Source organism: Filicampus tigris, chromosome 9 (genome assembly GCF_054856515.1).
Source record: "Filicampus tigris isolate MCC_2025a chromosome 9, RoL_Ftig_1.0, whole genome shotgun sequence".
NCBI classification, from domain to species: Eukaryota; Metazoa; Chordata; class Actinopteri; order Syngnathiformes; family Syngnathidae; genus Filicampus; species Filicampus tigris.
In genome coordinates this window covers 23783715-23797272 of record NC_141225.1, presented here as the reverse complement: position 1 = coordinate 23797272, position 13558 = coordinate 23783715, and the positions used below count along the sequence as shown (strand labels likewise).

At 43.2% G+C, this 13558-nt stretch overlaps 1 protein-coding gene across 1 annotated transcript in view; it reads right to left on the bottom strand.

The window, feature by feature from the left end:
* adamts9 (ADAM metallopeptidase with thrombospondin type 1 motif, 9) overlaps positions 1 to 13034 on the bottom strand; it is a 31015-nt gene extending 17981 nt beyond the window's left edge. The window contains exons 1-11 of the mRNA XM_086040702.1: positions 11446 to 13034; positions 10833 to 11248; positions 8396 to 8558; positions 6230 to 6564; positions 4555 to 4638; positions 4343 to 4467; positions 4189 to 4229; positions 3664 to 3769; positions 2527 to 2673; positions 1548 to 1689; positions 227 to 331 (exon numbers count right to left, since the gene is read on the bottom strand). Coding sequence (XP_085896828.1) covers positions 227 to 331; positions 1548 to 1689; positions 2527 to 2673; positions 3664 to 3769; positions 4189 to 4229; positions 4343 to 4467; positions 4555 to 4638; positions 6230 to 6564; positions 8396 to 8558; positions 10833 to 11248; positions 11446 to 11542 — 1761 coding nt within the window. The 5' untranslated portion in view covers positions 11543 to 13034. The remainder of the gene's footprint in view (positions 1 to 226; positions 332 to 1547; positions 1690 to 2526; positions 2674 to 3663; positions 3770 to 4188; positions 4230 to 4342; positions 4468 to 4554; positions 4639 to 6229; positions 6565 to 8395; positions 8559 to 10832; positions 11249 to 11445) is intronic.
* Positions 13035 to 13558: the final 524 nt, after the last annotated feature.

Below are 13558 nucleotides of genomic sequence, written 5' to 3'. Positions count from 1 at the left end.
TGATATTCTTGCAACGATTCCCCATCCAGATTCCCCCTTCACCATGTGTTTTTTGCATTCAAGGCAAAACTCCCCGCCATGGGTGCTTCCTGTATTCACTACTTAAACGCAGACGTATGCGTGTACATGACCATAAAAAAGTTCTTACGTTATCCTCCAGTGAAACTGAATACACAATGTATTTCTTTCTTCTGAATTCTTGCCTTCATTTGTACATCCCATTTACCTTTCCCGGGGAGCAATCAGTGCCGTCGGCCCACGGCATGTGCTGTGTCCTGCAGCCCCTCTGGGCGCCCTCTGGGCTGGTGCACCACAGCCTTCGACATTGGGTCTGAGCACACACACATTACACGTTATACGAAATATTCCGTCCGACACTATCGTCATATTTGCAAAGTGCTTCTTAGCTAGTTCTCTTTTTGCAAGGCGGAGTCATATAACACCAAGTAGCAAGTTATGACAGGTGTGAGACATGTGCACATATACTATATGGACAAAAGTAACGGAAAGCACAACCTTTAGACCCCTGTAGCTCCTCTGTAGCTATAACAGCTTCTATTGCCCTGGAAATATTTACAGATGTTTGAGTGTGTCTGTGGGAATTTCAGCCCATTCAAAAGAACGTTTGTGACATTGAAGGTCACTGACGTTGGAAGAGAGATAATCTGTTCAGACAGTCTGTTTCAGTTCATCCCGGGTGTAGAATTGCCAAAAGGAACTTGTTAAAGCGGAAGTCAATCCAAACATTTTCTTTACGAAAATATGTTCTATGCAGGTCCACTAGTCTAAACGCGGCTTTAATTGACATTGCATTTGTGGAGTATGAGTTAAGCAGCAAAATGCACCCGTTTTGCCACTTGCTGTCGACCGAAAATGACATCACAAGTTGCACAGGGCTCAGGAAACGACCAATCACGGCTCAGCTTCAGAAAACAGGTCAGCCGCGACTGGTCGTTACCTAAGCCCTGAGCAACTGTGATGTCATTTTCGGTCGACAGAAGTGACAAAATGGCCACCCCCCTGAGATGGCTAAAAACGGGTGGAATTTGCTGCTTGACTCATACGCCACAAATGCAATGTCAATTAATGCCATGTTTAGTCTCGTGAATATGCATAGAACATATTATTGCAAAGATTTTGGGGGGGGTTGACTTCCCCTTAAGATACAGAATTAAGATTCAGAGGGAACTAAGGCTTTTTTTTTTCCCTACCTCTAATTAAGAAATGAATGAAAATGTGTGTCCGAAGACCTTTGTCCATACGGCATACCTTTACATAACACGTGTTTCTGCACTTTTTCCAAAATTGCAAGCATTATGAAAGAGTGAAAATTCAAGCTTGACATGAGCGTCTTCACATTCATGTTAACAGTATGAATAGGCAACGAGATGTTTTATGTGTTGAATCCCCACAGTCAGATGTAGAGAAGTAGTGTGTGGTATCACAGTGCTATTATTGTATACAACAAATGACTACACAGGCTTCAAATTTAGCAGAGCCAGCCTCACAAGCTGCGGCGACAACATCACAGTTTAGACTCCACTTACCATATAAGGGCACACCTGTGTTCCCGGCCCAAATATCAATTCACACTGTTTATTGACATTGTATATCCGTCCAGGCAGCTGCTGCGAGAGACTGTATGGCCGAGAAACGGGCTCGTCGAGCAAGCACTCACCATAGCCTGTGCTATTAAGAAATGAAAAGAAAATGACTTCAAGGAAAACAAGTAAAAAGACAGAAACAGCCGCACTGAAAAAAAAAAATGTTGCTTGAATTTACCCCATTTTATTTGCTCGTGTGGTTGCACAAAATAAAAACATATGGATCTAGATACATTTTTTAAATAGACTAATAAAAAATGCATCTGGATTCAGATGTGATTTCGTGCAAACACTTGACAAAATAAAATGGGGTAAATTGAGCACATTTTTTTCATTGCATGTCATTTTTCTGGACATTTATAAAGCTCCCTAATGTACAGAGCACGTGTGCTTGTTTACACATCTCTGACTATATTCCATTTCCTTCGGCGTTGTTGTTTTCAGGGAGAAGAATAAGCTTTGACTGGCTGGGAGTTGGGTAAGACATTTTGGACAGTTGCCAGGTACTATTCTGTTGACTATTCCTGAAGAGTTCCCTCAAACCTTTTTTTATTAGTTTGAAGAAACAAGCGGTGTCGCAACAGTCTTGAGGAGCCAAAATGTTGTCAGTGCGCCTTTTTATGAACAGCACAAATCGACGGCACTCCCCCTATCGTCCTTGTATCTCAATGCGATCATTTTTTCAGCATCATTACGCCCCTTTCTGTTAAATGCACCACGTCTGAATCAACATGCCATGTTTGATATACTTTCTAGTTCTGATGCGCAACATTTCAGCAGACTTAGACGAGCTAGAGGTCACCCACTGGTCAACTATCAGTTCACTTCGTTTGAATTATTTAGCAGGTCCTCCAAATCGGAATGCAAACGCAATCGATCTTCAACTATTTGGAAGAAGTGTGAGGAAAAGAGTGTGACATACTCAAGGAACTCTGTGATGTACTTCCTGCTACATTTGGACCACATCCAAGGATTTGTGTTGTAGTTAAGTGTGGGAGCCATCACATGCTGCTGGATCTTGACGCCGTCCTCCTTACATTTATTGCTGTCATCGTGAGGCATGTTGAACCTGCAAGCGAGAACGCAGAGGATGTCTCTGAAATTCATTGAAATGCTTGCTTTTACAAAGAAAATGCATATTTTGACGATTGTGACTCGTAAAAAAAAAAAACGACACTCAAAATAAATTCTTAATGTGGTAATAGTTTGTTGTGGGTTTTTTTTTTGCACTGCATTTTAATGAGGGCTGCGTCTAGTAAACAATAAGCATTGTTAAATGACTTCCTCTGTCGGTGTTAATCTAAAACGAGCTTGACTGTTATGAGGCGGTTTTTCATGCAGCCGTTGAATGCAATATCATTTACATTGCGCAAGTGGTCATAATGCGGCGGCTGCTCGGTATACGCTATACGTACACGGTGGCAACACAGAGCGGACTGAGCAGGGAACAAGCGCTTTATGAAAAAGCACAACACGTCAAAACACTTGTGCAGTGAGCGTGTAGTCAATGGTGGACAGGTACAGCCCCACACTGCCCTGCTGCCCCCTTATGCGCCCTCCCGCTGAGCTACTCCACAGCCCACCTGACAGGTACCACATAACACTGCTAAGCTGTCGCTGTGCATGTTGTCACCGCTTGATGCGGATAAAAAAATGGAATTCAACAATCCCGCCGTTTGTTACGGGTCGGCAAGAGCATTTGTTCAAGATGATGAGGTCTGTAACAGTCTCCGGTGTAGTAGGCTAATGGGCCCATGCTGTGGCTGACTCAAGACTTGGGACAAAAAAAGACTTTGCACAGGCGGCCAAAGGTCATCCGTTGTGCTTACAGTAACTTTGAAAAAAAAAAAAAAAAAAGTGGGGAAATGTGATATGTTGCACACAAAAGCAAAGTAAAACACTTGAAGGGGGGGGGGGGGGGGGAAGGACGTCCAGCTGGCGAGTCCTCGAACTCCTCCTTCACACGTGACTTCCTCGAAAGTGTTTCAAGTCAAGCTTCCATTGCAGTCGTGCAAGAATGCTGAGGAAAGCCGAAGGGCCTCTGGCATGCGGCACTTACACGTGGCCGAGTTCATGCGCAATGGTGAACGCTGTGCTCAGGCCGTTGTCCTCGCTGATGCTGCAGCTCCTGTACGGATCGCACACAGTGCCCAATTCTGCCAGGCCTGAAAGGGAAAGGGATCAGGTCAGCGTCACAGTCTGCTGCTTAAGTCACTTCATTAGGTACGCCTGCACAGTCCATCACCGGCGAAGTCGGCTTGCCAGCCTTTAGAAAGTTCAGATCGACGCCGACTTTGACGTTGACAACAATTGCATCGTTGGCTAACATTTTGTCCCTCGCCTGTAGCCGAATAAAGTCGGCATTATATCAACGTACATTTAGATTAGTCCTACTCAAGTCCTCCTTGAGTCCAAACATTTTGTAGTGCGCACTTACAGGACTGCACTGCGACTAACAACTGCAACAAAAAGCTGTTTTTGATTTGTTTATGTTGTAGGATTTCGCTCACTGTGAGTGTGTAAGTTATGGTTGTATTTTGGTCTGTTTTTTTTTTTTTTTTTTTCTTTTTTAATAGCTACTTACCTAAAGTGTCACACTTGTCCCTTGCTCGACAGATGTCTTGTCTACGGCAAAAGTAGAGACAATTAAAAACAAAAATTTTGGGAATAGCGTTATTAATGTTACAGTGATAAAAAAAAAACCATAATACGAAGAAATATGCCATTTTGCTGTGCACCTTGTGATGAGGATGGCAGTGTCATGGTGTGAGTGGTGGTTATCATCCAGGACATTTTGACTATGCTGCCAAATGCAAAAGTTCTTCAAAGTGGTCTGTGCGTTAAATGAAACAAGGGGACCATCCTAAGAGAAACAGAGGCAAGTCACGTACATGCAGAAATTCTCCACTGCCTTCTTGGACTCTATGGACGTTTCTTTAGCAGCATTTACCAGCTCATTGTTTATGATGACTAACTTCACAATCACAATGTTGATTAGATTGCCAATGCTGGGATCCTTGTAGATGGAAGACACCTGAAAAAAAAGAAAAGAAACAGAACAGAAAGCACCTTATTATTTAAGATAGCTCAATTAGGATTATTTGTGTTTGTGGACAGCCATCCTGTGTTATTTTGTTTTAGCATGTACAAGAGAGTTTGCATGATGAAAGGCTGAAGTCCCTGTTGAAAAAGCAGCCTTTGCCAAGACCAGTAAGTCATTTCAACTGACAGCTCCAGACACCTGCAAAAGTTGCTATTTGGATGAGAATATGCTCTGTGTGTGACATACCTGAGCATATTCTTTTAACATCCATCAAAGCTGGCAGTCAGATACCTGCCTGGGACTGCCCTTGGCTGTTTGAAAATTGTTCAGCCCTGCCCTAGGCTGCCCTTTTTTTCCCCTCCCACTGATCCCCAAACCTCAAAGGCGGACGGACTCGTCGTAGGTACAAGAAACGCTCAATTTACAGTGGAAATAATAAGTCGACACAGCCATGTTTAAAATGCCAGGCTTTTGGGAGAAAACCAAATAAGATCAAATCATTTTCCAATCAACTTTTTCCACCTACTATTATCTGTACAATTTAACTGAAATTGCATGCGTTGAGAATGAAGCCATCACATTCAAACTGAACTCAAAGGGGAGTAAGCAGAAGCCTGCAAACATTTAATGTGCATCCGATTAACCCCAAATGAAGGTCGGCTGATCTAGTATAATTTTACTGACATTTTTGGGGTCACATCTAATAGCACAGTCTACAGGGACCTTATTATACACAACAAAAGAGCTGCCAACAGCACAATTGAAGAAAGTGCTGACATTTCTAGTAAGTATTTGTTGTTTGGGATTTGCGACAATAATCTCCCGCCTTCTTCACATGTCTGGACTCTGTGGTCCGGTGGCAAGATGGAAGCCTTATCTTTAAAATGAAAACATCCAAGCCCATCTACATTTAGCAAAAAACATGCTTGAAATCTGCCAAATGCATTTGGGAAAATATGTTATAGTATGACTATCTATCTATCTATCTATCTATCTATCTATCTATGATATTTATCAGGGAAAGCCTACAAGAACATCTTAACTTTATTTGGTGTTAATCGGTGGAAACTTGAAATGGCGGTAGATGTGTGCTGATCCTATTTAAGTGAATTAATCACATGAGTTTGAATGTGACCAGTTAGAAGAGGGTGTGCAGACTTATGAAAGCACATTATCCCACTAGTTTTTACTTCACCTCTTGAAAAGATATATATTTTTCAAATGGAGTTCTAGAAATTACAGGTCACAATAATGATGGAAGAAAAGTTTAGAAATGATTTGTCTTGGTCTCATTTTTTTTTTTTTTTTTAACATCACAAAAAGTTGCAATTTGAGGGGTGTGTAGACATTTAATATCCACTATATAAATTCAGCTTTCCAATGCAGAGTTCCTATATGGGCACTAACTGTAGATTGCATTAGGTACAGCAGTACATATGGTCACTTTATTAGGAACACCTAATCATGATGCATTTGCTGGGGTGCAGTTCCATACTGAGAATTTATTTTGATTCTAATGTTTTGGATGAGAGCTCATGCAATTTTCCCTTTCAAAATGACCAATTGAAAGAGCCGGACTTACTATGGCCATTAGGGTGAGTATGTAGTGCTGCAGGTTGCCGCCGTGATGTTCCACCATTTTGCTGTCGGCCACCAACATGACTTCAACAAAGCGCGGGAAGGACAGGAAGCGCTTTGACCGCTTGCGAGGTCGCGACTCCTCGCTGCTGCTTTCGTTTGCCGCTTTTGCACCCACGCCGCCGCTCTCCGATCTGCGCAAGGCATCGCCGGTCAGGCGGCCGCTGAGCAACTCCACATCATTCATTATGCCAGTCCTGGGAACGTGAACTTTGTCCGAGGCCACGCCGACTGTTGGCTTTTTCCTCAGTTTGTGCCTCTTGTGTCTGTGTTTGTGTCCTGGAAAGAACGGCCAGAGGGGATGAGAAATGTGTGAATACACAGATCATCGGCGGGGGAGTAATGCGAATGAAGCCTTTCGAAATAAAGATGCACCAGTTGAAGCTGTAGGTTATGAACCAGATATGTTTCTGTCTCTTTCCCTTTTCTCCGTTTGGGCTCGAATTGAGCCGAATGCCTCCCGGAGTGCTTTTTTCTCTCGGAAGGGAGCAAAGAGTTCAGGTTAGGTAAACCTGGCATTAGGCCATAAAGAAAGTAGCACAAGCTGAAGTGCACACAGCAAAAGAAGACCGGTCCAACAAGGGAGTAACTCAACATTCTCAGTACGACTGGAAAATGATTTGAACATGACACCGGAACGAAAGTGCAGAATTCAAAGCTTGCTTTTTGCGGAAACAGAACCCGCTCACTCTGTGGGGTATCCCCACCTTTGAAAGACGACAAAGCGTTACATTATGCCTAAGAATCTCATTCCGAGTCATCATTTCAAAACAATTAAGACGAAGTACAAGGATGACTTGCAAACGTGCTACCTCTATCAAACGCACAAACGCTTCCGAAAGTGACAGCAACCATCTGGCAGAGAACAAAGAAAACACTTCAACTAGTCGTAAGGAGAAGCTGTGGGTTTTTCTTGCATGCATGACATGCAAAACCACATTCGTTCGCCATTACACAAGATCAGAAACAAAATAAGGCAGCCGCATGAAATGAAATGTTAAACGCTAATCGCAATGGCTAGCGTTCTAATATCATGTCTTGAATATGCATGGTCCGCTCGTTTTGGTTCGGCAGATTTGCAGCTCATTATCATAGGCAAGTGTGTCCTGGCTGGCCCACTAGTATATTGGACCCCTCAAACAGGGGATTCGGGGTCACCGTGGCATTGAAGGCAATGCTCACATACGGTCCTCCTCATAGCAAGCAAAATGCGCGATCCCAATGGCTTTGGCGCCTTGAGGTAGAATGAGTCGGTTTTGCGGCTTTCGTTCCTCGGTTTTGATGACTTGACACTTTCAAGTTGGCGCGGCTTTGTCCTCATGAAATCGACACTGCATGTTCATGGCAGTGGGTCGACCCAGCTTCCTTATCATAAAGTGAGAGGAAGCCCGAGAGTCAACAGGAAGTTCAGACAGTAAACTGAGATGAGACGATACAAGGGAGGACTTCCAAATGAGTCTTCCTGTGTGAGACAAGGAAAGCTTGCAGCTACGACGACTGCCCACAGATCGCTTTAGATAGCAAATGTAGCAAATATATATATATATATATATATATATATATATATATATATATATATATATATATATATATATATATATATATATATATATACATATATACATATATATATATACATATATACATATATATATATACATATATATATATATATATATATACACATATATATATACATATATACATATACATATATACATATATATATATACATATATATGTATATATATACATATATACATATACGTATATATATACATATATACATATACATATATAGCATGTCAATTCAAGACCATAACGTGTGAATGATTTTCAATTTCATGCCTCGGTGGAAAATCCACAATTGGCGTTAATTCCCGCTCCATGAATTCCTTAGACAGATAAGCTATACAAGTTATGATTACGCTACAATCTCGATGAAAACTCAACAGGCAACAGTTACTATGACACAATAATTTCCTCATACAAGTGAGTGTGGAGACTTTGGGAATGACACAGCTGCTGATTTCCGTGGGAACTCACACCGTCACACGCGTGTGTAAAAATGGCTGCCGTGCGCACATGCTCATCGTGTCATTTGCTTTACCTGAAGTGTCACAAGCCGAGCTCTCCCCGGGTTTCTCTTTTTCCGGTGCGCTCTTCCTGTACACGATATGAGGTTTTTTGTGTTCCTCTTCATAATGTTCTCCTTGATAGCTGTGAAGGGGCTCAACAAAATACTCCCCTTCTGGAGATCTGAAGGTACCAAACTGGAAAAAAAAAAAAGAAGAAAACAAAGCAGTTAATCACTGCCATTACCTTAGCATTTTGCAAATGTTTATACTCAAACATCTTGATAGCGCAAAGGGGGGGCATTTCGTGGAATGCGAATACACGATCCAGCTCATCAAAACATTTGTAGTCAGCGTCAGTGGAATGGGGTTCATTCAGCCACAAGTGCTTTTAGAGGAATTTGCATGCACAGAAGAACGGTCCCAAAAGTGAGACCTATCAGATGGCTATCAGAAAAACACAGAGACTGTATATTGTTGTGCGTCCTTGGCAAGTGAACCCAAAGTGCTGTTCTTTGTACAGTACTCCACATGGCACATTGAATGTGACGGGATAACGTGGAGGCCTTACGATGCACTCGATAAAGTACATGCCAACACAAGCACTTTGCATGTGGTCTTCACTGATGTGCGAATGACTTGACGCCGCACCAAAGATCGACCAATTGCGTGTGACGAGATCCATCCATGCATCCATCCATCATCCATCCATCATCCATCGCTTTTGGGTGAGAGGCAGGGCACATCTAGACTTGGACCGGACAAGTCAATCAAAGGACACCAACGAGCATTCACACTGCTGCATATTTTTGGAATGTGGGAGAAAGCCGGGGTGAACATACAAACTCCACACGGGAGGACCCGAGTCCAGATTCCAACCGAGAACCTCTCGACTGTGAGGCAAAACCAGCACACCACTGTGTCAATCCAACATACTGTAAAGCAGTGATTCCCTACTAGTGTGCTGTGGGAAATTACCACTAAAAAAGTATGATTAATCAGTGAATAGACAACTAACCATTTAGCAATTTAACTGATAATTATTTTAGGATAGTTCAATAATCATTTAGATACCTCTTTTAATTTGAACACTTCTCAACAATAAATATTCTCAGATTTCTCTAGTCGTACACTCTAAAAACAGTTAAAAATAACAAAAAAACGGACCGATACACAAATTGGGTCAATTTGACCCACTTTCTTGCATTGTTTGTATAAAACAGCCCATTGTTTGGGGTTGTTTTGTACAAAGCCACCAAGTTGGGTCAAATTGACTCAAGTTGTGGATCGGTCCATTTTTGACCCAAAAATGTGTTATTTTTAACCCAACTGCTTTTAGAGTGCACATGAAAGCAGACTGCGTGATCATCTTTGAGTTGAATCAAAACAAAACATTTTCTTTTACTTTGGGAAAACAATGACCAACATTTTTGCCAATTTTCTGACATGTTACAGCCCATGCATTAATTGAAACATTCATTTGTGTTTGTGAAATTTCTACACTGTCAATTTGAAATGTCCTGTTTTTGAATCAAGTATCGGGAATTGAAACGTGTTGTTTTTTTTAAAAATCAGATCGATGGTCAGTGTATCATTAGTCATCTACCTAGAGCAGCATCGAGAAGTGACAGGCATTAGATGGCAGAGGGCACTTCATTGTCTGTGTCTCCACTTTTTGTGACTTATATTTGTGGTGTGCCTTTCGATTTTTTTAATGTAAAAATCTGTGCCTTGGCTGAATAAAGAATGGGAAACACTGCTGTTGCACTACATGACAAGGCATGGGGACGAAGCAGGGTGGTTTGTACTTGCTTTTGCCATGAGTAGGCATCCTTCTCAAGAGGTTGTTTGAGGCTTGGCCTCCCTGACAAGAGTCATAGAGTAAATACTTTTGGCCACTAGTGGTATTCCACGTTCAAATAATGTGGCCCAAGAGCTTTGGCAATGAATAACAAACTGTCAGGAAATGTACTAGCTACCCAATCTCATCAAATGCTTGACATTCTTTGGTAGGCATTCGGGACACAATCGGCCCATTGGTCACCTCATCTTGGTGGTCACTATGAATGAATTCAGCTTTGAGAGTTCTGTGCTGCACCCCGTATTGTTTTCTGAAAGTCTGGGAGAGAGTGGGGCTGAGCGGCCGTGACGTCAGAGCCGCGCGTACACGCGGCGTAGTGGCGTGCGTAAACACGTCAGCGACTACCGGGAGATCGACGCCCAGACCAGAAGGACCACTTTGCATCAGACATTAAGAAACGTCACCGTTTGCTGACTTGACACTTGTTGGGCTGTTATATCAGCACAGAAAAGAACTCAATCACGTTTGTACACCATGTTGACGCGCAGAGCCCTTTTTGCGTAACGCAATGGCTTACGAAAGTTTGTGCCGACATTTTTTTTTTAAGACGTAGCCCCAAGTAAGAAGTTACCTGCATGGTTCCCGTGCTTAAATAAAAACAAATAACTCACCAGTCCGGAGCACAAACTGATGACTGCAGCGTGCTCTGATTTCGCATTTACTTGTCCTTTATAGAAGCAGTGCCTCAACTCGGTGTCCTCCTCCTCCTCCTCCTCCTCCTTCTTCTCCTCCTCCTCCTCCTCCTCCCCGTCTGTCACGTTATCTCCTCTCGATACTCCAAGTATTGTCACAGTGTACAGCGGGGCGATAAATCCCGAGTCCAGCGTGAGGTTGAGGTGATAGTTTTGACCGAAAGCAGAAATCCTGTAATGGATATTTGGAGATGCCCAGTGCTCCGTAGAGTTGTCGCTCTTCTCGTCCAAACTTCGCCGTTTCCTCTTGAAGTGCGCGCTGCTGGGGAACTTGTCACCGGCTCCGTCCACTCGCACCGGTGTGACAATCTCATAGGCGCCGATCTCCTCTTTTGCTGCACATGCAAACACAGAATTGTGGAATGTTACCCCCAAAATTGACCGCAGTAGAAACTGCGACGCTCTCAGCGTTGCCTTCATTCATTCATTCATTCATTCATTCATTCGTTCGTTCGTTCATTCATCCATTCATTCATTCATTCACATGCCATGACTGTGTCATAGAGTAAGACTAGTATGAAGAAATACTCACCCGTAGTTGGATTCAATTGAAGTGTCCCCGTGGATGCGTCTGCAGTTAATAAATCAGGGAATAGCAGGAATCCCAAGCCCCAAAAGAGCACATGCATGATTGTCCACGTTCAGAGGAGAGCGGCAGCTTGTTGCTCCTCCTGTAATCCTATAGTCCTAATAACAACGCTAAGAATGACAATAATAATAAATACTAATAATCATCTATTCCCACGGTCACTCCAGCATTTCCGCCTGCGGTGCCCCCCCTCGGCGCACCCAACACAGTGTGGTATCCTCGACTCCCGTGTGGATGTTCTCTGGCCGCCGAGGTGCACTGCTGCTGGGACGTGAGAGCTCCGCAAGTTCCCAGGCCAACATGCATACTGCACAGAGGGGTGGGCTGCTCCAAAAAGGTCTGCTCGGCTACAGTGTGTGTGTGTGTGTGAGTGTGTGTGTGTGTGTGTGTGTGAGTGTGCTGCAAGTCTGCACCAGCTCTCTCCCCCGGCGAGGGGCGGGCTCACACAGCCAAGGTACACTTTTGCACAAGCCAGCTGCCGTCAAATGGAGCCAAGGGTGCTCGCGCGTCCCTTTTGACTCTCAGGTGCCAGTGTGTGTGGGGGTGCGTGCGTCTGTGTGTGTGTGTGTGTGTGTGTGTGTGTGTGTGTTTTAATCACCAGCAGCCAGGGGTCCCCATGGTCACACTGGGCGTACAGGAATTCTTCATAAGAAATTCAAATAATGGGATCATAACTTACTTTCAAAAATTTGGGGTTAATCTGGTTTTAAAAGGAGTGGGAACTTGCAGCGGTGCAGAACAGTGGCCATGACAGTAAAGTAGGGGCCCCAAAGAGAAAAATACCTGCCCTCGGGCCACTGGTGACTTAATCTGAGCATGGCACGAGACTTAATAGTTGATGGGAGTGAGAAAATGCAAAGTGGCAAGCAACAGAGCCACATACAGTAGTGGTTTGGCCTATGAAGTCGGTGCTGGAAAAGGGATTGAGAGGGGATAATAGTAATGACTTTATGAGCTACGGCCCCCTCGGTGGGACAATACAGCCTGTATGGATGCCTTTATAGGTGCTTGTTATTTGGAGGATCAAAGAGTGGGCTCTCCCGCACCATTCGTGCAACCCCACCATCTTGACAAGCAGCCACATACACACGCACACACACACACACACACACATGCACAACTCCCTATGCAGGTGCAGTATGTGACTGTATTACTTTGATCCTAAGTGGTTCCTTCATTTACAAGTTTAATTCATTCCATGACTAAGATAATTGATCTATAATAATTGAGCATTGGTTGATAATGTAAATGTGGGCCATATATGTGCGGCTCCAGAATTTTATTTGATTTTTTTAATCTATCTGTACGGCCCGGTACCAAAGGGTCCCAACCTATTGTAATTTTTATATGTTTTGCTAATTTTATAGCTAATACAATGGACACATCCAATACAGCCGGGGGTGCATTACTGGAGTAATCGATGGCGTAATCGATAGGATAACCGATTCTAAAAAAGGTTTGCCTGTGACAGCTCCATTTGTAAGATTTCAGTTAGCCTAGCTTCCTCTATTTTTTTCCCACCACTACTCCTTCTTCATCTTTGCATTTTCCAACAGTCTGGAGGTCCTGTGGCGCCATCTCACAGGTCAGTCTAGGTACTACAGCAGATGTGTTTTGGGGATGGGACTCACGATTGTTGGTGGGGTCTGTCACATTTTAAAATTTGGTTAAGATATACAAAGTCGTTATATGTGTACCAGGCTGAACATCTTTTCGTGTATGAAGAAAGAAAAAATAATATTGGGGCTCACTGGCATTGTAGCTCCTGAACATTGAATTCCTAATCAGCTTTATCACCACCTAAATCTGGACACCTTTGTAGAGGAGCTGGCTCCTTCTCTTGGGCTAGAAACGCAAACGTTGCCATGGAGAGCCGCAGGTCAAACCCCTTTAAAAAATGCCTTTTAAGCTCAATTGATGCCTTTTCCCTGGAACTCACCATGAAATAGTTTTACAACACAAAGGTCACCGGTTTGTTTAAAAGGGAAAATAATCAATTGGGGGATATTGCCCTAAGTAATGTCAAGTGGTTGTCCTTAATTTGCTAGAGTAAATA